Source organism: Lemur catta, chromosome 6 (genome assembly GCF_020740605.2).
Source record: "Lemur catta isolate mLemCat1 chromosome 6, mLemCat1.pri, whole genome shotgun sequence".
NCBI classification, from domain to species: domain Eukaryota; kingdom Metazoa; phylum Chordata; class Mammalia; order Primates; family Lemuridae; genus Lemur; species Lemur catta.
In genome coordinates this window covers 97,864,992-97,891,140 of record NC_059133.1, presented here as the reverse complement: position 1 = coordinate 97,891,140, position 26,149 = coordinate 97,864,992, and the positions used below count along the sequence as shown (strand labels likewise).

The 26,149-nt window shown below is 53.5% G+C and overlaps 1 protein-coding gene across 2 annotated transcripts in view; it reads left to right on the top strand.

The window, feature by feature from the left end:
* Positions 1 to 25,250, top strand: part of CACNA1C (calcium voltage-gated channel subunit alpha1 C) — a 581,627-nt gene extending 556,377 nt beyond the window's left edge. For both annotated transcript variants that reach the window (XM_045554647.1, XM_045554646.1), the window contains 13 exons: positions 1,408 to 1,573; positions 2,165 to 2,292; positions 2,916 to 3,012; positions 4,162 to 4,264; positions 9,056 to 9,157; positions 11,949 to 12,076; positions 12,555 to 12,689; positions 13,329 to 13,681; positions 15,769 to 15,897; positions 18,455 to 18,558; positions 18,901 to 19,004; positions 21,201 to 21,536; positions 23,321 to 25,250. In XM_045554647.1, coding sequence (XP_045410603.1) covers positions 1,408 to 1,573; positions 2,165 to 2,292; positions 2,916 to 3,012; positions 4,162 to 4,264; positions 9,056 to 9,157; positions 11,949 to 12,076; positions 12,555 to 12,689; positions 13,329 to 13,681; positions 15,769 to 15,897; positions 18,455 to 18,558; positions 18,901 to 19,004; positions 21,201 to 21,536; positions 23,321 to 23,623 — 2,188 coding nt within the window. In that variant the 3' untranslated portion in view covers positions 23,624 to 25,250. The remainder of the gene's footprint in view (positions 1 to 1,407; positions 1,574 to 2,164; positions 2,293 to 2,915; positions 3,013 to 4,161; positions 4,265 to 9,055; positions 9,158 to 11,948; positions 12,077 to 12,554; positions 12,690 to 13,328; positions 13,682 to 15,768; positions 15,898 to 18,454; positions 18,559 to 18,900; positions 19,005 to 21,200; positions 21,537 to 23,320) is intronic.
* The last annotated feature ends 899 nt before the right edge of the window (positions 25,251 to 26,149 follow it).

Below are 26,149 nucleotides of genomic sequence, written 5' to 3'. Positions count from 1 at the left end.
TTGGCCAAGTTAATCTGTATTTCAATGCAATTCCAGTAAGACTCTCGGCAGAATTTGTATGACTTGACAAATTGATTCTGAGAAGTCCACGGAATAGAGAAGGAAAATGAATAGCCGAGGCGAATTCTGAAGGACAGGCTGCAGGGACTGACTGAGAGCGCAGCGTGCCACAAAGCCATAGTAATTAAGACAAAATGGTTCCTCGGTGCCAAGATAAACAAATGACCTCCAGAGTAGAATGAAGAGGCCAGCATACTGCCCACACACCTACGAACGTGCAGTGTATGTCAGAACAGATGTGTCAAATAATTAGGTACAGATGTACTATTCGATAAATAGTATTAAGAAAATTGATTATCTATACAGAAAAAGATAAAAGCATATTTCTACTTCATATCAAATATGAAAATAAGTTCCAGGTTAATGAGTTATCATGCAAATAAAACTTTAGAACATTTAGAAGAACATAGAGGAGAATGTCTTTATGACCTAGAATAGATAGGAAGGATTTCTAAACGAGATATGAAAAGCACAAGGAAAAAACATAAATTTGACCACACTGAAATTTAAAACATAGAGTCATTAAAATACACCATAAATAAACCTAGAGACAAGCCATACACTGGAAGAAGATACTTGTAATGCATATACTATAAAGAATTTATAAAGGACCCTAAAAATAAACAAGATAAATAATCCACGAGTCAAATAGGCAAAAATATGAACATGAAATTCAACAGAAAATAAAATCTAAATTCTCAACCCTCTAAGCATTTTAAAACCAAATTAAAACATCAGTGAAACATCATTTCATGCCCATGATATGAGCAATATTTTTAAAAATCCACCACTACCAAGAGTTGATGAGTCTGTAGAGCAATGACATTTCTCCTGTGCTGACAATAGGAGTCTAAGTTGGACAAACACGTGGACAGCACAGCACGTCTGGTAAAATGAAGACCTGTGTACCTTCAACTGGCAGTTCCACTTCTGAGCAGACACCAAGACACGGACCTGCATGTTTATTGCAGTGTTATTTGTAATAGCAAAAAAAAAAAATTTGAAAAACCCAAATGACCTTTAACAGGAGGGTGGGTTTTTTAATGGCGTAAATGAACTAGCGCTAAAATACATGAAATGCTAATTCCCAAAAACTTCACATGGACTGCAACAAGAGCAAGTTTGCAGAAAAGGTACTGTGTATTACAGGTAGTATTACTGTTTATGTAAAGTTTTGAAACATTCAAAATGATGCTGTGTGTTTTCCTATTTAGTGAAGCTATCCGAGCACTCAGGGAATGAGAAACACCAGGCTCACGTAGTGATTCCCTCTGGCGAAGGAGGCAGAGGGGCTTTCCTGGCACCTGGGATTGGCTGCATGGGTGTAGCTCTCCCTCTCTCCTCCAGGTGTGCCACCGGGGAGGCCTGGCAGGACATCATGCTGGCCTGCATGCCAGGCAAGAAATGTGCCCCAGAGTCCGAGTCCAGCAACAGCACAGAAGGCGAAGCCCCCTGCGGCAGCAGCTTTGCTGTCTTCTACTTCATCAGCTTCTACATGCTCTGTGCCTTCCTGGTAAGCCGAGCTGGGCTCCACAGCCACAGGGAATGAGTGTGCAGTTCCAGGGCAGCCCAAGCCCTTGATCTCTGCAGCTCATGGTCAGGGCAACCCCGTCGGAGCAGCTGGCTTGGGAAGACTGACTTAGTAGTCCAGCCACACTGAGGTAAAGGCAAAAAGCCCTGGGCCTGAGTGGGCTCAGCCAGAATCTTGCTTGTTCATTCTCAGCTCTTGTCATGGTGGCTTTGTCCCAGGGGACAAAGGGGACGTGTGGAAGCCTAGAGGGAATGTATACTTTTTTGGCACCTTGCCGAGGAGTGAGGGAAGGGTGGTAGGTGTAGTCTACCTCTGTCCCGGGCAGCCTTGCCCAGCAGCTTGGTAGGAGGGAAGCTGTCCATCCCTGTGTGGGTTCATCCCACACAGCTCTCAAGGAAGCTGTGTCAAGCGTATGTCCACGACACCCTAACCCTAACCCTAACATAAATACTGCTGGTCTGTAGAAATGGTGGCTTCTGCCGTGCACAGACGCTGGCTAGCAAAGTGGATCGAGTGGCAAGTGCGTAGGCAAGTCCTCGTGGAGTGCTTCATTGTACTAACTGTTCTCTGCAGATCATCAACCTCTTTGTAGCTGTCATCATGGACAACTTTGACTACCTGACAAGGGACTGGTCAATCCTTGGTCCCCACCACCTGGATGAATTTAAAAGAATCTGGGCAGAGTATGACCCTGAAGCCAAGTAAGTTCCCAGAGGGAAATCCTGACCCCTCAGGCTGAGAGAGGGTGTTGGCTGGCCATGCCTGCAGGAGAGGTTCACATAGGCCAACACCGGGTGGACCATTTGGAAACACTGACTGCCCCAGGCCCCAGGGTCAAGGGTCAAGGGCCAGCGAGAGGAGGCCAGGCACCTTCGACTAAGTCAAGAACACACCTGTTATGTTCAGTTGAATGGAAGGACAGGAGGTCCTAGTATCAGGAATAACGAGCAAGTGCTCAAGTTAGGATGTTTAGGGCCAGGTAGATCTTAGCTTTACGCCCTCATTAATCGATCGCATTTGACTGACACTCAGTAAATACCTTTTGGTCAGATGGTCAGTTGATTGAAGCAGCAAGTACAATTTAAGAATTCCATTGCACTACTGAAATCCCTTCCACCTTGAACAGATCATGGACAGGAAATTGTTTATTAAAATCAAAACATGTGTAGAGTGGGTTTGCAGTTTTGCCACACAATTCTGCAAGTCTGCCCTGAGTTTGACCGATAGAGCCGCCCTGGCATGTGCCCCGCAGGCGGGCCCCACCTCTCAGGACCGCAGAAACACCGCCCTCTGACTGCACGTCCCCTGCCCCTTGCTTTTCCAGGGGTCGTATCAAACACCTAGATGTGGTGACCCTGCTCCGGCGGATTCAGCCCCCACTGGGCTTTGGGAAGCTGTGCCCTCACCGCGTGGCTTGCAAAGTAAGAGAGGACCTGGGTTCGTGGGCGAAAGAGACAAAATACGGGAGGCGAGATGCCTATTTGTCTTAGGACCTGGGTTGGGCCATGGATCCTAAAGGGGATTGAAGATAGTGTTTTATGTGCCTGAAGAAATGAGCCTGAGCCAGTACTGTGAGGGTCCTTCAGCTCTGATCCTCAGACCCTCTCAAGGAGCCACGGAGAGAGTGCTCACGTCCCAGTGAGCGTGTGCCCGTCCTGGATCAAGGACGTGTTCAGCCCAGCTGACTGCACCATCCGGGCACCCTGGGAGAACTCCCAGCCCGGGGCTATGGGTTAGGGTTCTCCTGGGGTCAGAGGGCCATTAGAGAGTCTGTGCATTAGCTTCACGAGGGTGGCGGGGAGCACAGCCTGCATTAGCTGTGCCTCAGCCTGGACGGGGCTGAGAGACATCCGTGCGACCACGAGACGGCCCCGGGCGGCTGCACACTGGGCTCTGAGCTTTCCAGTAGCCACTGTACGGTTCACACTGTCCCTGAGATCCAAAAGGATCCAGTCATTCAGGAAAAGCACAATCTTTTGGCACTTAGAGTCACAGGAGCTCAGGGACGGCAGTAGGGTGGACACTGTGGTGAGCCACATGCCAGGCTTTCTCATCGCCACCCCGGCGTGTGCTGGCGGCACCACCCTAGAGCACAGGGAGTGCACGCTGTGGGTGGGACGGGGGGAAGTGGGCAGTACAGTCCCCTCAGTGTCAGCAGCTTCCGACCCTGCATGGTGAGAGGACACACTGCAGCTCCTACCAGCGAGCCCCTGTCCTCCTTAGTCCTGTCTGGGCGTGGGATGGCTGCAGCCAAGGCCCCCAGCCAGCGTCGGCCATGCAGCTGTGCTTTGCTATACTGAGCAGACATCTGCGCCAGGCGGGGGGTCGCGTGGCCCGCTCCTCCTGCTGTGGAGGCGGGGGTCTGACAAGGACGCTCATGGCAGGGCCGAGATTCTCCCTGGAAAGAGTTTTGGACACATTCTAGTGGCCTGTGCTTCACACCCCCACCCACCCCAGCAACACCCACTAGAGTTCTCAGTGTCCTCTGCAGCGTTCTCCTGCCGTGGTGGTTCTGTAGGTCCCTTGAGAACCTTCTGCTATAACCACCGGCTTTGCCCCTTCCCCTGCAGCGCCTGGTATCCATGAACATGCCTCTGAACAGCGATGGGACAGTCATGTTCAATGCCACCCTGTTTGCCCTGGTCAGGACAGCCCTGAGGATCAAAACAGAAGGTAAGAGTGCCCGTGGGCACTGGAGAGCCACCCAGCAGGTCTAGCAGAGCCACCAAGGAGGGCTCAGCAGCCTGCAGAGTGCTCTGGGGCCTTCCTGTCCCATCCAGCACCCAAGCAGGGAGCCAGGGCCAAGCTGCACACCCGAGCATCAAAGAGGCCCTGCCTGCTCGTGTTTTCTTTGCTAACTGAATGGCCTCCTTGCCTTTAGCTTATTTTTTTTGAACTCTAGCCTTCCATCAAACCCTAGAAATTATTCTGGGTGATATTTTGAAGTCATAGGGTATAGTTCAAAAACAGGAGTAGATGGTGTTAGCTGAAGCAGGACCAAGCCCCATCTGGGTGGACTTATACTGGCTACAGGTGGGTCTCTCAAGTGCTCAGTTCTCTTTGAACTAAAAGGATCTGTGCTGGGAAGACGTGCTGGGAAGGGGACATAGTAACAGGTGGTGAGCCGGGTAGAGTCTTCACATTGCACAGGTGCTCAGCCAGCCAGCAGCTGGTCAAGGTTAAGTTCTCACCTGTGCTGCCCCAGTCAGGCCACGCTCCCTCAGTGCCGCATCCATCTGGAGGGGGCTTCTAGTTTGCACCAAGGCGCCCTATGGGCTAGTGGGCTAGCAGCAGCCGTGGCTGTCTGTATAATTGATAAGGACACTTGTCACTTGCCACTCTGGGGAAAAGGCTGTATAAAATGTATCTGTGACGATGCCATCTCTCTCCAAGAGCTTCTAGCCCATTGCAGTGTTTCTTAGAGAATGGTCAAAAGACCACCTGCCTTAGCATGAGGCACTTGTTTAAAATACCACATCCCAAGTACCCGCACAGATTACTGAATCTGAATCTCTGAGTGGGGCTCAGGAATCTGCATTTTGAACCAGCTGCGTAGATGATTCACACCCACTGGTTAGAGCAGTTAGAGAAAACACAGATGAGACAAGCAGCATGTTTTCTTTCTCTTTTATGTTTTTTTAGACAAAGTCTTGCTCTGTTGCCCCAGCTAGAGTGCAGTGGCGCCGTCATAGCATGAGCCACCGCGCCCGGCCAGCAGGTTTTCTGTTCCCCTTCCTACACTTAACCTTGGAGGCTCAGGCTGCCAGTCAGTGTTTCCTTGGTGCAACAGAAGGAGCCCTGGGCAGGGCGACAGGAGGCTTGAAGCTAACTCCCAGCTCTCTCTAGAGACATGAGTGTGAGCCATTTATTCTGTTTCTACTTCAGTTGCTTCAAGTGTAGAATAAAGAAAGGTGATGGTGTGGTTCGGGGAATGACCCAAATAGGGACCTTCTCTTAGTTAGATCCTCCCAGAAAAATAACAAATGTCTGGAATGAAGGGCAGCGAGAACCAATCCAACAAGACACGTGTCAAAATAATGAGCTAATCCCAAAGAAAGGAAAATAGGTCAAGTTCTGCTGCTAAATTACAAAGAAAGCAAATACCATTAGTAGCCAGTGCAATAACTCAATCTGAAATGGATGTAAATTAGGCCTATTTCTAAACTAAATACACGTTTAATGCACACATGTGTGTATAACATAGAAGAAAAATTTTGGCTGGGTGCAGTGGCTCACGCCTGTCATCCTAGCACTCTGGGCATCTGAGGTGGGAAGATCGCTTCAGACAGGGAATTCGAGACCAGCCTGAGCAAGAGCGAGACCCCATCTCTACTAAAAATAGAAAAATTAGCCGGGCATGGTGGCACACACCTGTAGTCCCAGCTTCTTGGGAGGCTGAGGCAGGAGGATCCCTTGAGCCCAGGAATTTGAGGTTACAGTGAGCTGTGATTGTGCCACTGCATTCCAGCCTGGGTGACAGAGTGAGACCATGTCCCAAAAGAAACATTAGAAGGAAATTTATTAATATGATCACTGAGTGGTAGAATCAGCAGTGACTTTTACCTTCTTCCTTTAGTTTTGTTACTTTCCAAATTTTCTACAATGAATATTACTACATCCATGTTTAGGAGGAAGAGTTTTCTTTTCCAAGGAGAGAAGATGTTATAATGACTGCTAGAGAGAATATGCTATAATACTTACAGCTTGATGTAAATTAAGGGTTGTAAGTTTTCGTTCCGTAGAAGAACAAAAAATAGTGACCCACAGAGGGAGAGACTCAACAATGTTGAAGATTCCTTGTCAAAGCACACCACATCCCAACTAAATCATACCAATGGCTGATACCAATGCAGAGGAACCCACCAAAAATAGTGAAATACAGAGAGCCAATCTTGCAGAAATTGGAATTCCAAAGAAAAGCGGCAAAGCCAGTCATGTGAGAACTACAGTCAAGTCAAGAATTAAAGAAAATTGTTTAAACACTAAGGCATTTCAGAATAGCCACCAAAGGGCCTGTCGTGCGCCCCCCGCCCCATGAAGGGTGAGCCTCCATCAGAAACACGCCCCCCCACAGACTTGTTGAAATCTTAAGGCTGGAAGACAAACAAAAGCAAGTTCTTAGAAGCAACTAGAAATAAATGTGAGAAAACATCTAAATTTGTGAGGACACGACTTAAATCCGTCCTCACCCTTCAGACTTCTGAGAGTGGCAGGGACGGGAGAGAAATCAGCACCACACTTCAGAGAACCAGAGCCCCCGGCCCAGGCCCACACCCCCCGGCCGAACGAGCTTTTCTCTTGGAACACGAAGGAAGATACTCAGGGATACTCAGATGACCTGGAACAATTGTCAGTGAAGGGCCACAGTTACAAAGACCATTCTTAGAATAAATTAAGGGCTGATAAAAATTTGGAAGATGTATTCATTTCCTGGGTCTGCCGTAACAAACCGTCACAAACTGAGTGGCTGAAAACAAGAGAAAGTCATTCTTTCACAGTTCGGGGGACCAGAGGCCCACAGTTAAGGTGTCGGTGGGGTTGGTTCCTTGTGGGGGCTCTGGGGAGAGTCCCCTGCCTGCCTCTCCCGGCTGCGGGTGGTGGCCAGCAGCGCTGGTGTGCACCGGGCCAGGCCACACCGCTCCTCCTCTGCCTCTGGCTTCACGCAGCCTCCTTCTCCTGTGTGTGTCCTCTCGCCTCCTCACAGGGCCCTAATCCACTGTGACCCAGTCTGAAGTGAGTCCTTCTGCGAAGACCCTGCTTCCAGCTGAGGTCACATTCTGAGGTTCCAGGTAGACACGAGGACGTGAGATTCCAGGGGGACGTTATTCAACCCAGTAGAGAAGATCAGTGTATTTGAACAGGATATTGATTAGGACTCTTCGCTTCATGGGCAGAAACCTCCAACGACCCTGCCCACGAAGGGAACTGATCTCCGCCTAAGTGAGGAGTGCTCAGTTAGGTCCTCTGTCCCCTGGCTCGTCTGTTTGGGTCTGATGTGCAAACCAGGAGCTCAGGAGCCCGGCACCTTCTCTTCATGGTCAGCTCTGCCTGCTCTCCCATGTGGCCCCAGAGGTGGCTCTGAACGCAGGCAGTCTGACACCCGCTCTCACGCGCTGTTCCAGCTGCCTCTCCCACGTGCCAGCAGTACATGTCCCCTATGTCAGTTCCCGACTGCTGCATAATAAATTACCACAGACTTTTTTGGCTTAAAATGACAGCTAGTTATGAGCTCACAGTTCTGTAGGTCAGAAGTCCAGCTGTGGAGTAGCTGGGTTCTCTACTCAGGGTCTCACGAGCCCAAACTCAGAATATCCGTCAGGCTGTGTGCTCTTCTCCAGGCTCTGGGGCAGTCGCCACCTCTAAGTTGTTGGTAGAATTCACGTCTTGCCGTTGTAGGTCTGCGGTCCCCGTTTTCCTGCTAGCTGTCCTCTGGGGACGACTCCGAGTCCCTGCAGACTGCCCTCTCAGCGCAGGTCACAGCGTGGGTGTCTGCCCTCTTCCCCGCCAGCCAGAGCCCGTCTCTCACTGCCTCTCCTGCTCCCAGCTGGGGCAGGCTTTGAAAAGGCTCGTGTGATTAGCTCAGGCCCACCTAGATAATCTCCCTGTTTTAGGGTCATAGGTGCCGTGGAATGTAACCTAATCACGGAAGTAAAATCCGTCATGTTCCTGGCCCCAGGGACTGGTGGGGGCAGGCGGGTATCTTGGGGAGCGTCTTAGAATCTGCATGCCACATCCCTCGTACAGCTGCGGGTCTCAGCCCTCCTTTTTCACCACTGTAAGGCCAGGATCCCAGAGGCTGCCTGGGATGGCACCTCGGTAAGTCTGTTTTACCAGTGGGGACAGTAGACCCAGAGAAAATTCCAAACCGCAAAGACCAGCGTCTCTTGATTTCTGCTTCCACAGTTAGATTTTGCCACCTCCTCCCCAGGGGAGACTCAGAGGGCAGAATCCTCATTGGCACAGAGGAGCCAGTGCTTGTGGGGGACACTGCTCCCCATCATCCATGCTCCTGTGGCGCCTCTAGGAGGCCCATAAGAGATGTCTCCCCCAGGGAGCACCCCACTGTGCCCCCCAGGCCAGTGCATGTCTGAGCTGGCAAGCATGTGGCCCCCGGTGGAGCTGCCCAGCTGGCAGGCACAGGCCACGAGGAAAAGCATCGAGCGTCAGGTGGGGCAGAGGGACCCCCTGGCTGGCCTGAGCAACACGCAGCGGGAGGGGAGAGGAGTGGCTCTGGACAGGACACGTGAGGGAAGGGAGGTGAAGGGAGAGAAAGAGGAAGAGGAAGCAGGTGGAGATAGGAAAGCTGGGGAGAAACTAAGCAAGGAAGAAAGAAACTGACCGGTCAGGGCCACGTGTGGGCCAAATGCCACCATCTGTGGCTTCATGCTTTATTCAGAGGCACCCACGGCGTCGGAGGGCTCTCCCCTCTCCACGGGGCTGATCCTTGCCTCTGCCCTCCCGCAGGGAACCTGGAGCAAGCCAACGAGGAGCTGCGGGCCATCATCAAGAAGATCTGGAAGCGGACCAGCATGAAGCTGCTGGACCAGGTGGTGCCCCCTGCAGGTGGTAAGTGCTGCCTGGCTTTCTGCACCTGGGCCACTCGCCTGCCCCGTGGTTCCTCCGAGAAACGCAGCCACATCCCTTGGGACGGACATGCATTCTTGAGTCTGCTGGGCTTGCTGGAGTTCTGTTTTCTCCAGACCCTTCCTGCGGGGCTCAAAGGCCCTGTTGGCTGGAAGGGACGGGGCTGTGATGCCTGCGCATGCAGAAGCAGACTGTCGGGCTGGAGCCTGGGCAACCTTGCATTTCACATATGGAAACAGGCAGGTCCCTTGATGCATAGAGGTTTGGCAGGACTTCCAAGGAAGCTCCACAAAGTATAGGTGTTCCTGTAAACCTGACCGTTGTGGCTTGCCGTAGGCCCTGGAAGAAGAATCCCCTGGGATTCTACCCCTCTTGGTTGAAATTCTTTTCGTTCTTTCTAGAACAGTGTTTCCTGACCCTATCAAGCCCAAAGCCCCTTTTTATAACAAATAGTTTATATTGCCCCTATGATCCCAAATGAAAATCATAGATAATGTAACCTTCCTATACATATAATTTCCAAAATATTAATGTAATGCTTTAACTCTAATATAAAATATATTAAAAGCAAATGTTTTCAATATATAAATGCTCAGGCACAACTATGCCAGAAATTAACAGATGAAATTATCACATATACCTGCTTATTATGAATAAGTTTGTTTAAAGAAAGTAAGACAACACTGATTATTGTTGGCACTTTTTATTTGTCAGTTTTAAGTAAGGGCTAAATAAGTATATTAAATAAGTATGTGTGCATACACACACACACACACACACACACACACACACACACACACACAGAGTAACCACTATGTGAGAGTTACAGTGCGGGACTCAGGTACCACAAAAAGCATGGCCATCAGGGATACAATCTTCCAAAATGTGAACCCCTCTTGGTCAAGTTCAAACAATACAAAGTACAGTCTTCTGTCAATTTACGCAGCAGTTATATTCCTGGAAAATTCTGGGTATATTAAAACCATGCAAAAAAATGTCTTCTGTCCCTATGTAAAACAAAATTAGGTTCTTAGCTCAGATTATAAGCCAGTGGTTCCCCCACATGGACGTGTGATGTAACACTTGAGAGCTGTACGGGGTACAACACTATGGCCTGTTGGGCAAAACACAGCTGTGCTTTAAGGCAGCGGTCCCCGACCTTTTTGACACCAGGGACTGGTTTCACGGAAGACAGTTTTTCCACGAATGGGTGGGGAGGCGGAGCCCAGGCGGTGATGCGAGCAATGGGGAGCTGCTGTAAATGCCAAGGAAGCTTCACTCACCCGCCCGCCCGCCCGCCCGCCGCTCCCCTCCTGCTGTGCGGCCTGGTTCCTAACAGGCCACGGACTGGTGCTGGTCCATGGCCCGGGGGTTGGGGACCACAGCTTTAAGGGACATGTCTACAACCGCTTAATGCTGGTATCACCCCCAAATCACTCTGGCAACTAAAATACATCCCACAGCTTTCCCAAGCATTCCTTCAGAGATGCTGCCACCCCTGTTGAGAACTGCCTCCTGAAAGGAAAGCAGGACTCAGGCTCAGTGACAATCCCCTAGAGTGGCCACGGGCCACCTGATGTCATATTTAGTCCTGACGACATTTCTTTGAAGGCTGCTCAAGGAACTAAAGTCTTCGAAGCTGCGAGGCCAACCCAAGGCTGTCTGGGGAGCACAGAGCAGGCTCCAGGTTCAGAGCCAGAGCTGAGGGTGCCGAGGACACCAGTGCAGTTCCACAGCGCAGTTCTCCCTCCCTGCCATCCTGGACAGGGGCTCCTGGGCTCTTCCCTCCCACACGGGAGTGAGACCCTTGCCGGATGGAAAGCCCATTGCTGCTGTGCATTGGGCTGTTCTCAAGAGACAGCAGGAGCAGGAGAGCCAGCTCCGTCCCCTAGTCTGACCCCACCAGCTGCCTCCCTCACAAGGAACCAGGAGGTGGAGCCAGGGGCTACCTGCTGGGCATGAAATGTTCCCCTTGGGCACTATGGCTTCGGCACCATCAGGCTCACTTCCAAGGGAGAGACTGATGTATGTCGTGTGTGATCTTGAGTGCCCAGCCTGGCAGGGATGCAGCCAAGCCACCTGGTACAAACATTGTCTGGTTTGAAAGAAAAACCCAGACTTCAACAGGAGGAAAATCACTCCTTCCATCAACCCCTCCCTCCAGCCTTACAGCAGAACTATGTGTGCACTTACAGGTCTAGGGGACCGGCCCTTTGATGATGGGCATTTGGATTCAAGCATTGACGGTGTCAATTAAGTAAAAAAAAAAGCAAGATGGGAAATAATTTTGATGATAGCCTATCTTTTCTGTAAGAAAAAAGGATAAGAATATGTATGCTTATTTACATAAATCGTTTGCATAAAGGATCTTTGGAAAATACTCAAGAAACTAATGAAAAAAGGGCTATCTGCTAGGAGGTGGTAACTAGGTGGATAGGGGATGTGGTGGGCAGACTTTTCACCATATGCCTTTTTATATATTTTTCTCTTTTTGAGCCATGTGAATATACTGTCTCTCCAAAAAAATTAAATTTAAAAAATTGCCTAGGTGGCTCATGCCTATAATCCCAGCACTTTGGGAGGCTGAGGCAGGAGGATCTCTTGAGCACAAGAGTTCGAGGCTGCGGTGAGCTGTGATCCTGCCACTGCACTCCAGCCTGCCCTGTCTCAAAAAGAAAAGTTAAGAAAGTCGGAATGCTGAGAAAAATCAATTACATCCAATTCAGCCCCCCTGCCTGCCTCTAACTCCCTCTCCTCTCTCCATACATCTCAGATGATGAGGTCACCGTTGGCAAGTTCTATGCCACTTTCCTGATCCAGGAGTACTTCCGGAAATTCAAGAAGCGCAAAGAGCAGGGCCTTGTGGGCAAGCCCTCCCAGAGGAACGCCCTGTCCCTGCAGGTGAGGGGCCGGGGAGGAGTCCACACCGCATGAGAGTCCTGGTCACTGTCCTCTGACCTTGGCCAGGGTCCCAGTCTCTGGGCAGTCCCTTCAGAAGGAGCCTTTCTGAGAGTGCCAGCCTTTCTGAAGGTGGCTGTGAGGACGAGTGTTGTAATCGTCCCCTCCTGCCATCCCCCACACTGCCCTCCAGAGTCCTGCAGAGCTGGCCTGAGCTCTGCTGAGGCTCCCGTTCCTGTGGCAGCCCCCTGGCGGTCCCTCCTAATGCGCCCTCCTCCCTCCTGGGTGGGCCAGTGGTTTCTTCCACCCGAGAGCAGCCAGAGCCGGCCCAGGGACGCCTGACCCTGGTTCACACACACAGCTGTCATTCTGGCAGGTCAGGGGCTGGGTGGAGGGTCCCAGGGGCCCAGCCCTGGGCAGTGACTGGCTAGAAGCTTGGTGGAAAGGGACCAAGGTCCTCACACGTCCGTCTGGGTTCCAGGCTGGCTTGCGCACGCTGCACGACATTGGGCCCGAGATCCGCCGGGCCATCTCTGGAGATCTGACCGCTGAGGAAGAGCTGGACAAGGCCATGAAAGAGGCTGTGTCCGCTGCTTCTGAAGACGACATCTTCAGGGTAGGTGGTGCCACGGCACACTCTGCACCTCTGTAAAGCTCGGCTTGGAGCAGGAGCATGGGCTGGTGCTCTGCCGAGCGCGTCCCGGGAGAACGGCCTGAGCTCAGTGGGCGATTCTAGGCTCTTCCCGCTCAGCTGCCCCCTTACCCTCTGCCTTTTCCAAGCCCAGCTCCAGCCCAGGCCAGGGCTTCCAGGACGTGGTGACTCACAGGGTGTCACCGGCCCCTGGAAAAGGGGAAGGAGCCATTTTCCTAAGGGAAATGTTTCCTAGGAGAAACTTCTACATTAGAAGTTGCAACATGAAACCCATGCCTCGTCTTCAGGGGGTCAGCCGGAGACCTCCACCCACACCCTCTGCGGGCCGTTCCCACGGGCATGGGCGTGCCTGGCCCTCACCTCCCACGGCTGCTGCAGAGGGAACCGTGGGACCCTGAGTGTCTGGGTCCCTCCCTCTCTGGAGCTGCCAGGCATGAAGTTCCTGTCAGCCGTGTGCTCCTGGCATGGCCGTGCCTCTCCTGAGGGCAGACGGCCTTCCCATGCCCTGCACTGCTCCGGCCCGGCTGTCCGAGGCTTCTCCCTCTGAGCAGGAGCGGGAGCGGGGGGCTTGTCCTCCACCCACCCCTCCCGTCTTGCCTGCAGAGGGCCGGTGGCCTGTTTGGCAACCACGTCAGCTACTACCAAAGCGACGGCCGGGGCGCCTTCCCTCAGACCTTCACCACCCAGCGCCCGCTGCACATCAACAAGGCGGGCAACAGCCAAGGCGACACCGAGTCGCCCTCCCACGAGAAACTGGTAGACTCCACCTTCACCCCCAGCAGCTACTCGTCCACTGGCTCCAACGCCAACATCAACAACGCCAACAACACCGCCCTGGGCCGCCTCCCCCGCCCTGCCGGCCACCCCAGCACCATCAGCACCGTGGAGGGCCACGGCCCCCCTTTGTCCCCTGCTGTCCGGGTGCAGGAGGCGGCGTGGAAGCTCAGCTCCAAGAGGTAAGCTGGAGGGCGGGGCGCCCAGGGCCTGCACAGGGCCGCACTCTGCAGCCGCGGCAGCCTGCATGCAGGAGAGGGAGGCCCCTGCCTGGCCCCGCCCGGAAACAGCCCTGGTGGAGGCCACTGCCCCAGACCCCAGCACCACCTGCCGATCAAACACGGCAGCCGCGCTCAGGACGAGCCGGCATCACTGGTGGCGGCGGCCGCTCCCTCGGCCTCCCTGAGCAGGCCAGCGTGAGCCTCTGAGATGCCGTATTCCGGCTACACAATGGAAACCATCCCTTCTGCGCCTGCCCGGGTGTCACTCGAACCTGGCCTTTCACCTGACTGAGAAGGGAATCGGGTTACCACCTCTTCGTCAGAGCCCTTCGTGCCCCTCCTGGGCAGGGCGCTTGGGTACAGGGGCCCTCTCTGTAGCTCTGGCCCACTCTGCCCCAGGATGGGGTCATTCCTGGTGGTCTTGATGGCACCTCCCACCTCCCGGCACCCTCTTTCCTCCCCGTCTCCCCATCCTCTGCTCCCGGTGCTCCAGGATGCCCTGCTGCTACGTGCAGGTGCCTCCTTCTGGCTCTGGGCCTGGGGGGTGCAGCCTGTGTGGGTCTCCTCCCTGTGCACACCTGCAGCTCCACGTTTCCAAGGCGGGGCTGGGAGAAGACACGCCCTGCCTCTTGCCACCTCACCCTTAACTGCGCTGCTCTTCCAGAGTAGGACACGGGCTGCACGGTTCCCGTCTTGCCGGGTTCTCGAGCAGGTCTCCTTTCCTGCCCTCCAACTCAGAAAACAGCGGAGACATGGGAGCTTCTTTCTAAATCCCCGGACAAGTGTCCTGAAGCTGCCTTCATCCAAGAAGCCTGAAAACTTGCCCACTGGCTTTCACATCCCTTCGTGGTGTCCCTCTTCACGTGGCCATATGCAGGCTCACGTGGCCTGGACATTTAGCAGTGTCTGATGACAGACAAGTCACATTGGCCACCCACCCTGTCTCCCTTCCTCTCTGGAAGATTGGCTGGTTTGGCCACCCAGCAGCAGCTCTGGGTGAGCCCTGCGACTTGGGAGACATACATTGGTGCCTCCTGGACACAGGGCAGTGTGCTCAGATGATCGGAGAACGTCCAAGGCTAAGTGGCTTGCCTGTGCCTGTCCTGGAGGCCCCTCCCTTTTCTGCAGTCTCTCCCCTCTTGTACACGCCTTGAGGACTCAGTGCTAGCACCACTTTCTCCCCTGTTCACCTTGTCAAAACCTCTTCACGTCCATAGCATCTCAGTGTAAATTAAATTACCTCCCTCTAAGGGCGTTTCCATGTCAAACCTTGTTCTGTATCATGTAAGGGGAGAGTGGGTTTTAGAGAGGAGCTGGGAAAGAAGACACCAGGGGATTTCCATCTCCCCACAGATACATCAGTCCGTGAAATGAAATGCACACAAAGCACCTAGTGTAATGCCCCGCACATAGTAAGTGCTCACTAAATGTCAGTTCCCTCTTCCCATTGCAGTTGGTAAAAACAGTACTCAGGGTGCTAAGCTTCGACTTGGTGAAGAAGAAAACCATTTCCCTGGGGCCATGTCCTCTATGTCGCAGTCGAGGCTAAGGGCAGTGGCTCTGGCACTTGCTTTTGCTGAGAGCAGGACAGCACACCCTGTGCTCAGCGGTCCCCTGAGAAGTGGGGCTGCCTGCCTGCCACCAGTCTGCGTCTGCAGCCCATCCTGTTGTGCCTGGCCAGAGCACACCCCACAGCCCCTCCCGCTCCTCCTGACTGGGGGGGCTGGAGGACAAATGTCATTCCAATTTTATAGAAAGGGAAACTGAGGCATGGGGTGGGCTAAGTGACTTGGGCCAGAGGGTGAGTAAATAAGGCGTCAGAACTCAGATCTTCTTGGGTCCTAGCCCAGAACCTTCTCCCACATGGAACCCTCACCCTAATCTTAACGCTTCCGGGGCTCCATGGCTACATGGTCGACCACAGGAGGACGGGGCGCAGCAGTCGCATCTGTGTGCAACTGCGTGCGGGGGCGTGTGCTGTCTCGCCCGCTGAGGGAAGGGAGGGGGGCTGGCGCTTCCTGATGTAGTCTCCATCCTGGACATCGTAGGTGCCACTCCCGGGAGAGCCAGATAGCCATGGTGTGCCCGGAGGACGTGTCTCCCGACAAGACCTGTGAAGTGATGATGGGCGAAGACCTCGAGCCCTGCGGGGAGCCCAGCCTGCTCTGCACAGAGATGTGAGCTCGGTTGCCTTCTGCCCAGGCCAGCCGGGGCGGGGAAGGGTCTGGAGAGGCGGGGCAGTCCCTGAAATCCCTCCTTGGGTATGACCGGGGGAGGAGAGGAGATCACATGTCATAAGGCGCCACAGCATCTCAGCTCATTAGGGGGCGGGGACCCCCATCACACACAATCCCTTTTAGCTTGGCCTTTCCTCACTAGGAAGTGCTTCCAGGAGAACGTCTACACACTGTTTCTTAAACTTTTTAAGCTGTAGCAACAGTTATGAATGTATTTTCTAGTAAGACTCAGTACACATGTATGTATGTTGACCGTTAAATGTTTCATGAAACTATTAAATACTTAACCAATAAAGCTGCCCAGATGAGGGCACTGTTGGCAAATCCAGGGCTGAGATTTTTCTCGATGCAGGAATTTGGGGGTTTGTTTCTGTTTTTTTGAGAGAGGGTCTTGCTCTTTCACCCAGGCTAGAGTGCAGTGGTGTCATCATAGCTCACGGCAACCTCAAACTCCTGGGCCAAAGCAATCTTCCTGCCTCAGCCTCCCGAGTAGCTGGGACTACAGGTGTGCGCCATGACACCTGGCTAATTTTTTTATTTTTTGTAGATACAGGGTCTTGCTATGTTGCTCAGGCTGGTCTTGACCTCCTGACCTCAAGCGATCCTGCCTCCTCTGCCTCCCAAAGTGTTAGGATTACAGGCATGAGCCACTGAGCCCAGCTGGAGAAAGGTTTTTTAACTGCAAATCTAGACCGATAAGGTTGTGACTTCCGTTTGGTCAGTTCCAACTGGCACTTTCAAAAGAACAGCATAGCACAGTAGAAAATATCAGAGTGTATCAAATGTCGCAAAGGCAAGTACTGTGTTGTGAAACATTTGCTTAATTGCCAATGTATGTATGTATCTACTGAGTCTTCTGTAAAATGTCTTTTAAGACTGTGGGTTGCATTCAAAACGAATTAAGACACACTGTTTTAGAAGCGTGCCTGAAAGTACTTTACAGTGAGGAAGGACTAGCCTTTTAGGCTGTTGAAGAAAGAAACAGTGTGGGTGGAGGTGGCTGGAGGGGAACACCGGCTCCCTCCCCAGGGAGTGTCAGGAGACGCAGCAGCCGCGGCCTGCCCTGCCTGGGGTCCGGGAACGGGGCTAGAGCAGTAGCAGAGGCATTTCTTTCTCCCCTGGTGTAAAAAGAAGAATCTAGTAAGGAAAACATGGAGATAGTGGCTGAGCCCAGTGATTCCTGCCTGGTCAGCTAACCGCCCCTGCCTTGGTGCCCCATGGGCAAAACAGGGCAGTGGGGCGTAAATGACCTATTTTTCTGACTTAATGAAACATAGTATATATAAAACCAAAGGAAATATCTAAAGTTCCTTAAGAGATAAAATTGTCTAAACTGATTTTTAGAAAGTGCAAATTAACATGTGGCCACCTCTTCCAGAAATCAAGAACAGCAAACGCTTTCACCCACGTCAGCTTCCACTGAGTGCGTGGGACATCGGGCACTCTGCCAGCTCAGGACTGACGGGGCTTCACCCTCAAGGAGATTTTAGAAACTAGCTAGGAAGCTAAGAGGACCCCAGAAGAGGAAGATGGCAGGACGATTTTCTAACTAATTGCCCACAGAATGGTACAAAGCCCGAGGGGTATAGGCATTTGGAGAGGGTCAAGGGGCAGGGTGACCTTAATGGTACCGCACAAGGTCAGACAGAAGCCGGGTCTGCAAGAGTGGGGAGAAATTGCCCAGGAAGGAAGTATAGCGGGAGGGTGACCTAGCTGAGAGTGAACACCAGGCTTGGAGGCCTAAATATGTGAGATTTTCGTTCAACAAATGTTCCTGCATGTCTACAAACGCCTGAAGTCGCTGGGCTGTGCCAGGAACAGGGGCGGATTCCTCAGCGGTGAGGGCTGGCACTGGGGACGGGGCCAGTGGCCTCAGCCGGACCCCGCGGTGGGGATGCAACTGCGCCTCTTGGACTGCAGGCCGCACCCCTAGGGAGTGTGAGATCCAGTTAGTGGGTTTGCAGCTGACATTTTTTAATACAATGGAACAGACTACAGCAGACTAGAGCCCATGAGAGTGCAGGGCAAGCAAGGAGGGCAGGCGTGGGTCATGAGGTTTCATCCACTTGGGGATATCTGTGCGTGCTGGGAACATGGACAATGTATTTCTCACTGTGAGTCGCCATCGAAAAGCCTGGAAGCCATGGCCGAGAGGCCCTGCTGCCCTCGGTGATGGCGGGGCTAGCGGGCAGGGGCAGGTGGTCTGCAGCTGGCAGCGGCCGTGGTGAACAGCATCTGCCCACACAGAGCCTCAGCCTAGGATTTTTTCAACTTTCTCAACACCTTGGACCCAAGACTGCCTCCAGTGCCCCAGATCAGAAACACAAAGCTCGTAAGAGGCTGCGGGTGAGGAGCTGGAAGCCCCTGCCCACACCTGTGTGGGGGCACAAGGACCCAGGCCTTCACTGAGGACAGAGCAAACTGTTCTGGGGTGGCAGCGGTCCTGGTGTGTGACCTTTGTCAGCCAGGAACAAGCCCCAAGAGTTCTCTGTTCCAGGCTTTCCTACCAGGATGATGAAAATCGACAGTTGACGCCCCCAGAGGACAAGAGGGACATCCGGCAATCCCCGAAGAGGGGCTTCCTTCGCTCTGCCTCACTAGGTAAACACACACCTGCTCTCCCATGTGGCTGGTGGTCCCCGCCAAGAGGACGCTGGTCGGGTGCTCAGCCATGACCGAGGCCCTGTGGCCTGGCTCCAGCAAAGTCCACGCAGCGGGCCAGGCAGATTTCCAACGCGACAAATTGGGATTCCAAAGGCAGGGCTTGCCGGGTGGGCCCTGGTCATACGCTGCACAGTGTGTCTCAGAGACAAGGCAAGGGCCAGGAAGGAGGTGGATCTGGGGCCACCAACACTGCTCCTCACACCCCATCTGGGTGTGGGCTGTCACAGGCCAGTGTCCTCCTGCCCTGCCCTGATCCTGGATCTTTGGCTGCCTTTGCAGGTCGAAGGGCCTCCTTCCACCTGGAATGTCTGAAACGACAGAAGAACCAAGGGGGAGACATCTCTCAGAAGACAGTCCTGCCACTACATCTGGTTCATCATCAGGTAGCTCTTCCTTTGGGACAGGCTACTGGCCACCACCTAGCAAGCTAGACAGGCCCCAGGGTGAGGGACGAATCCTGAGATGTCAGTCAGTCTTTCCTGTCTCAGACCACAAGGGCCTCCCCCAGCCCTGACAGCCCCTGGGAGGCCCTACTCTACCTACGCAGGCGAGAGGGTCTGTCCGGTCACTGGTGGAGACCTAGGAGACACTGGAAAGCAGGAACTCTTCTCTCGATCCTGAGGGGTCAGCAGCACAGGGTTCCACCCAAGCTTTGTCCTTCGGGTGGTGCAGATGTTCCCCGCCAGCACTGGCTGAGGCTGCAGGGCACGCAGGCAGATGTGCTCGCACCTGGAAATGTAGCTGCACAGAAATCCATCCACTGACATGCAGAGGTGATCAAAGGACCCGGCAGCAACATGGTCGAGAGGACGGAATGATATCTAAGGAAGAGAGGTCCAGGGAGATTCAGTAGGTGGACTCTCAGCAGGGCTGACTCCGGCTGAGAGAGTGAAATCTGACACCGGTACCAAAGATATTCTTGGTATCTTACAACTAACTTCAAAGAGTTATCTAAGGCCAGTCTATTCTTTTTTTTTTTTGAGACAGAGTCTCGCTGTGTTGCCCTGGCTAGTGTGAGTGCCGTGGCATCAGCCTAGCTCACAGAAACCTCAAACTTCTGGGCTTAAGCGATCCTACTGCTTCAGCCTCCCCAGTAGCTGGGACTACAGGCATGCGCCACCATGCCTGGCTAATTTTTTCTATATATATTTTTTAGTTGGCCAGATAATTTATTTCTATTTTTAGTAGAGACAGGGTCTCGCTCTTGCTCAGGCTGGTCTCGAACTCCTGACCTCGAGCAATCCACCCGCCTCCCAGAGTGCTAGGATTACAGGCGTGAGCCACCGCGCCTGGCCTAGGCCAGTCTATTAACTGCAGGCAAATTGGGGTCTAAACCTGGTTTCCCAACCTTTTTGCCTTTTTAATTATATGCTCCCTTACCATAGACCCACGCTTTAGGGGGTTTGTTTTTGTACCCAAAGGCATTCAGCTGCCCAGCAAAGCTTATAATCAGCCCAGGAGACCGGTGTGGCTCAGCTTAGTTGATGCTGCTCAAAGAAATACATTGTTTTGCTTGGCCTGTGTGGCATTGCCTAAATGCGTGTGATTTCCACTGGGCTTTCCAAAATGTTGACATGGCCGTACACCCTCAGATCCCCAGGGACTCAGGAGCCCCAGGCTGGGAACCACCACGAGCTAGGGAGGGGAGGGGGCCAGAGATAAGGGCCTGGTCTGTGCTAGTTTGGAAGATTTCTAGCAGTCAGTCTCACCCGCTGCTGCTGTCGCACTGGTAAGCAAGCCTCTCTTCCTGGTTGGGGCCCTCTTCGTCTGTCTCCTGCCTCCCACCTGCGAGGTGGTGGTCTCTTTCTCTGCCTCTCAGAGTCGGCTCTCCCACCACACTGTGTTGCTGTCCCCGGGGGCACATCACACCAGAGCCGCTCTCACAGGGTTCTGTCCAGGGCAGGTCCTCACGACAGCTGTGACACAGGCCATGGTCCCTGTCCTGAGGATGCCATATAGATCGTGTAATGACAATATGGTGTGAGATTTAGACAGTGGCTCAAAGGCAGCCTGAGCCAGAGATTGGCAGGGCATTGTTTATGGCCCAGCTAATTATAAAAATTAAAGCAAACACTGGTTTTGTCTAGCTCTTTATAATGTGCACTGTGCTTCCTTGCAGACCTTATTTCACTTGAACTTCACACCAACCCCACAAAGTAGATGGAGAGGGAGAACATTAGTGTTCCGGTTTACGGATCACGCAGGCATCACCGTTCTCTCGAGTCTGCTGATGAGAAAACCAAGACAGCTAATAGGGCCAGTGCTAAGCAGCAGATTATCTTGGTCCCATTCAATCCTAAAGTTAGAGGAAAAAGAGTTCCCTTAAGACCGAGGTGATCATAAAGTACATTTGGAGGTGGTTGAAGCTTACACCAGGGCTGATGAGGCAGGGTGCAGCTGAGTGAAGAAGGGGTGCAGCTGAGTGAAGAAGGGGTGCAGCTGAGTGAAGAAGGGGTGCGAGTGCCAGGCAGGAGCAACTCACCGGGGAGCAGCAGCTGCGAAGCATGGTCGCGCAGAAGGCAGAGGCTGCCTTGCCCAGGCCGACCACCCCATAACTGATGCTCCTTGTGTGTCCACAGGCGTTGGCAGTAGCTGGCCTGAGCCCCCTCCTCCAGAGAAGCCATTCCCCCACCTCAGTCCCCAGGCCGTTCGCCACGCCCCCTGCCACTCCAGGCAGCCGTGGCTGGCCCCCAAAGCCCATCCCCACGCTGCGACTGGAGGGGGCTGAGTCCAGCGAGAAGCTCAACAGCAGCTTCCCGTCCATCCCCTGTGGCTCCTGGGCTGAGGGGGCCACCCCCGGTGGTGGGGGCAGCAGTGCCGCCCGGAGGGCCCGGCCCGTCTCCCTCACAGTGCCCAGCCCAGCGGGGGCACCGGGCAGGCAGTTCCACGGCAGTGCCAGCAGTCTGGTGGAAGCGGTAGGTGACTCCCGTCGTGCAGCTGCCTGGGTGGAGGCCGCGGGCAGCAAGGGGGCTTGGCACGGGGAGCTGAGAAGGGAGTACCTGATTCCTTCCCAAACTGATTGCATGTCAAGTCTCTGCACCAAAAAGACCTTCCCACTCGGGGCCTGCAGGAGGAAGGCGTGGCATGCAGGGAATTGTGACCACGTGAGAAGCCATCAGCTTCTCTTGAGGGTGGGCCCCCGCAGAGGGAGGAGGAGGCTTCTGCACAACATGTCCCTGCCACAAGCCAGTGAGCCCGCGGAAGGCCCTGGGCCCCGCTGTGCAGCCATCCGTGTGCTGGGACTGCCCAAAATGCACATGTGCTCGGGCTGCATTTGTACGCATGGGGGTCAGGATCTGTGGTGCTCAACCCGGACTGCTTGTGAGAACCGCCCAGGGAGCCCCGGAAACCCCTGACACATTGAACTGATACTTGTAAAAGCTCTTAGGTGTCCCTAATGCACAGCCAGGGTTGAGAGCCACTAGTCTAGAACAAGACAGCTTTCCGTTCCACTGCGCTCTGCATGGTCACAGCATCTAGGACAATCCTGGCACCACATTTTAAGGGACCTTTGACAAATTGGAACAAACCCAAAGGAGAATGACGAGCATGGCAAGGTCCCTAGAAATCATTCCACAGGAGAGCAGGTCAAAGGAATTAGGGACATAAACCCAGGGAGATGACCCGTGGTGTGCATCTCACACCCGCGGTGAGCGGCACAGGGAAAGGTCACAGCCTGGGCTGGGGGTCTGCAGTGCAGCTCACATGAGGAAGACCTTCCCAACTAAGCTCTTCCAAAATGAGGAGGGCCATCCTAAAAAGTAGGAGCCCCCCAATATCTGGACATATGCAAGCAGAGATGGTGCCCATCCGGCCATCAGGCTGCTGTGCAGGAGGTGGGGAGTTAAACCAGATGCCTGCAAAGGTCCCTTGTAACAGAAAGTTCTGATGCTCAGTGTGATCCTTCATTCATCTCACAAACCCCTCCTGAGCGCCTGCCACATGCTGGCCCGGATCTAGGTACGGGAAACAGCCGAGAACCAGAGCTGCGGCTCTCAGGAGCTCACACTATGGTGAGGAGAGAGAGTTGGTGAACAGCTGGGCACGGGAGGAGTGATGTGGGGAAGCAAGACAGTCGTACACCTGGGAGGAGAGTGTGCCCGGCTGCACTCCACTGCCTCCTCACACCCCCTGCTCAGGAGCTGAATGTCCCCAGAGCCAGGCACTGAAGCAGCCAGGGGGGAGGATGGAGGAGCTTTGGGGGTCACCTGCAGGCCCCTCCCAGCAGGAGCGGAGGCAGGTGCACGAACGTGTTTGTACACATGCTTCTGGATCCTCTCCCCGGAAGGGCAGCGGGCTGGCAACGGGCAGTGGGCACAGGTTAACAGTTTCACCGAGGGGGAATGACGGTGTCTTTGAAGGAATAGCGTGAAAGGCGTCTGCGGGTGCCAGGGAGGAGGCAAGAAGGGCAGGCTGGGTTCTGCAAGCAGAGCCGAGCCCCTGCGGCCCCTCTGGGCCAAGTCTTCATATATCTGATGGCAGTCTTGAGCACCCCAGCCGGAATCCCTCTCCTCCAGCCCACACATCCCTGACCCCTTTGGCCGACGCTCGTTCCCGGGCCCCAGCCCCTCATACGCAGCGCAGCCTCCCAGGCTGCCGGTCAGAAGCCCCTTGGTCGCCCCGGGGGAGGAGTGAGCCCCGGTAACGGTAACGATGTTCCTTCCGTTCTTCTTCACGGCCTTCCACCTCCACCCTCCAGGTCCTGATTTCAGAAGGACTGGGGCAGTTTGCGCAAGACCCCAAGTTCATCGAGGTCACGACCCAGGAGCTGGCGGATGCCTGCGACATGACGATAGAGGAGATGGAGAGCGCCGCCGACAACATCCTCAGTGGGGGCGCCGGGCAGAGCCCCAACGGCACCCTCTTACCTTTTGTGAACTGCAGGGACCCGGGGCAGGACCGAGCAGGCGGCGAAGAGGACGCGGGCTGTGCGTGCGCGCCGGGGCGCGGGCCGGGCGAGGAGGACCTCCGCGACAGCAGGGTCTACGTCAGCGGCCTGTAGTCGCCGGCGCTGGGGAGATGCTGGGTTTTTTATTTGTTTCAATGTTCCTAATGGGTTCGTTTCAGAAGTGCCTCACTGTTCTCGTGACCTGGAGTTAACCGGAACAGCGTCTTCATTCATTTCTGTCGGGACAAGACGCAGAGTTGGGTGGTGTGGAGAGTGCGCACGCGGAGGCGGCGGGGACACCCGCCCTCTGCTCCCCCCGCAGGCCCTGCCAGGAGCCCGCGTCGCCGCTGGGCCGAGAACCTCAGCTTCCCGCAGCAGCCCTCACCAAAAGGACCCTCTATCCAACGGGTGTCTTTCAACTTTGCTTGTAAAAAAAAATCATTTGCGCATATTCTGTATGAGCCTCACTGTCTCCATAGAGCCGGGGCCTTGTGGATTTGGAGAGGGGAGCGGGCAGGACGTCCAGCGAGGACCCCAGCCCACCCCAGAGAGGGAGGAGGAAGCGGCCGAGGCGGAGGCCCGGGGGCCCGTGCACTTCACCCCGCACGCCGCCCGCACGGTGGCGGCAGCCCGGCCACCTCCGCCCCGCTGCGGCAGGATCGCTTCACCGACTCACGCTCCAGACCAGCCGCCGGGCAGCGGGCAGCTGAGGACGGAGCTGGCGCTGCCCACCAGGGAAGGGCCCCCAGCTCTCGACAGACGACAGACAGGTGGTGCTGAGCTTCTGTGGAGCGCTCTCTGGTTTGGTTTGACACTTTTCTTGACAGCATGTTGCGGTATAATTTTTTTGTGTGGTTTTGGGTTTTTTTTAATTTTGTTTTCCCACGGGGAGGGGAGGAAGAAGAGTGTTTACAAAGTCCTGTAGCCACCCAACCTTACTGTTTTCACTTTCCCAAATGCCAAGTCAGGTTTGGTTTTATTGTATTATTTAAACGGTTGCGGTTTCCTTTTTCCATGGAGGGGTCAATAGGAGCCACTATAGGAGAGTTTTACCAACCATTGTGTATGCCCAATAATTTGTTATAATTTCCTTAGGTAGTAGCTGTTTTCTTCTGGTTTGGTTTGGTTTTTTAATTTAAAGGTTCGACAATGCACTTGCTACGGTCTTGCACACATGGGTGGTTGGGCTCGGTTCCTTCTTATGCTGGGTGTACAGGTGGGTGCAGGAGAGAGGGCGTGAGTGAGTCTCTGCGAGCACGTGTGGATGCCAGTGGGTGGTCCCTGCATATGTCCTACCGTGTGTACGGCCCCCACACTGTGTGCCTGTGCACGCCAACGAGTATGCCGTCCCACTTTCTGCTTTAACTGCGGGGAGATCTGAATCTGGGGCCATTTGAAAGCAAAAACAAACCACTGTCTCTGCTTCTGAAACGGGAATCAGTAACTCTTTGCATTTTCTGTCCCACAAGATATGCAAAAACAATGCAATAATATTCACTTTAAAAATACAATTGTGAGTTGTGTTGGCATTAAAACTGTATTTAAGAAAACACAGAAATTTAAGGGAAAAACTCAAGAAAGCATTTTGCTTCAATATATTCCGTGTAATGTTTTATTGCATTGATAATGTTTCTGTTGAAGAAACCGTTATACTTGAATTCAGGTCAGTTTCAGTATTTTTCAAATATTTTTTTAAAACTGAATTGCAATTGTGCCAAGCGAATATAACGAATTGAATTAAGTTTGTTTTTGAATTTCACTTCTTGTATATTTTGCTGCATGTAAAGTAAATCATTTTGTATTTGGAGTGTGACAAGCTTTACCGTTGACCTCTTAAGTGCTTTTCTTAATATGTGGTTGGGGGAAAGGGAATGATTTTTCTTTTAATTTGTACCTATGAGCAAAAGTCCCATCAGTGTAAGTCATTACTCCACAAACGGGTTTGGACATTACTGTTTTGCATATCTTGTGTTCTCTTCCATCCCCTCAGTTTTTCCAAACTCATCCGATGGGTATATTCGTACCACATCCTGCTTGAGAGACCAGGACATATTTTACTCCAGTCTTCACTCCATCCACTCTGCACTGGCTGTCCGATTTGGTGCTTCTCCAGGGAGAGCCCTTCACCGTGAGGGGCAGTGAGGCACTCTGCCCAGCTGGTGGCAGTGCCCCCACCGCAGCAGTGGCTGACTGTCCATTGACTCCCAGGCACAGGCTTTTCTCACTGGTTTCCTCAGGAAAGTGTACACTGACCGAGAGGGTGAGATTTAAGTTGGGCTGGTTCTGGCAGCTGCTCTACCTAAATGCAGACAGCAGGGTCTTGAGAAAGGCAGGCGGGTGAAACCTCGGTCCATCTGAACATCACCTCTGCTGCACTCTTCCTCTGTCCCCATCCCTTCCTCACTCTAGAGCAGACCTACCCTAATGTGTGTGGCCACAGTGGAGGGGACAGGACAAGGGAAGAAGTATCTGGAGGTCACGTTGGTGGTGGAAACAGACTTTGTGGGGGCTTCTCTTACGCCTGTTTGCATCACCCTAGAACATCACCCTGCTGGTGCTGTGTCCTTCAGATACATTTCAACAGTGATGGCTGAGAAGGAACCACTTTGGGGGAAATGGGACCCAGCCATTCACCCAGAA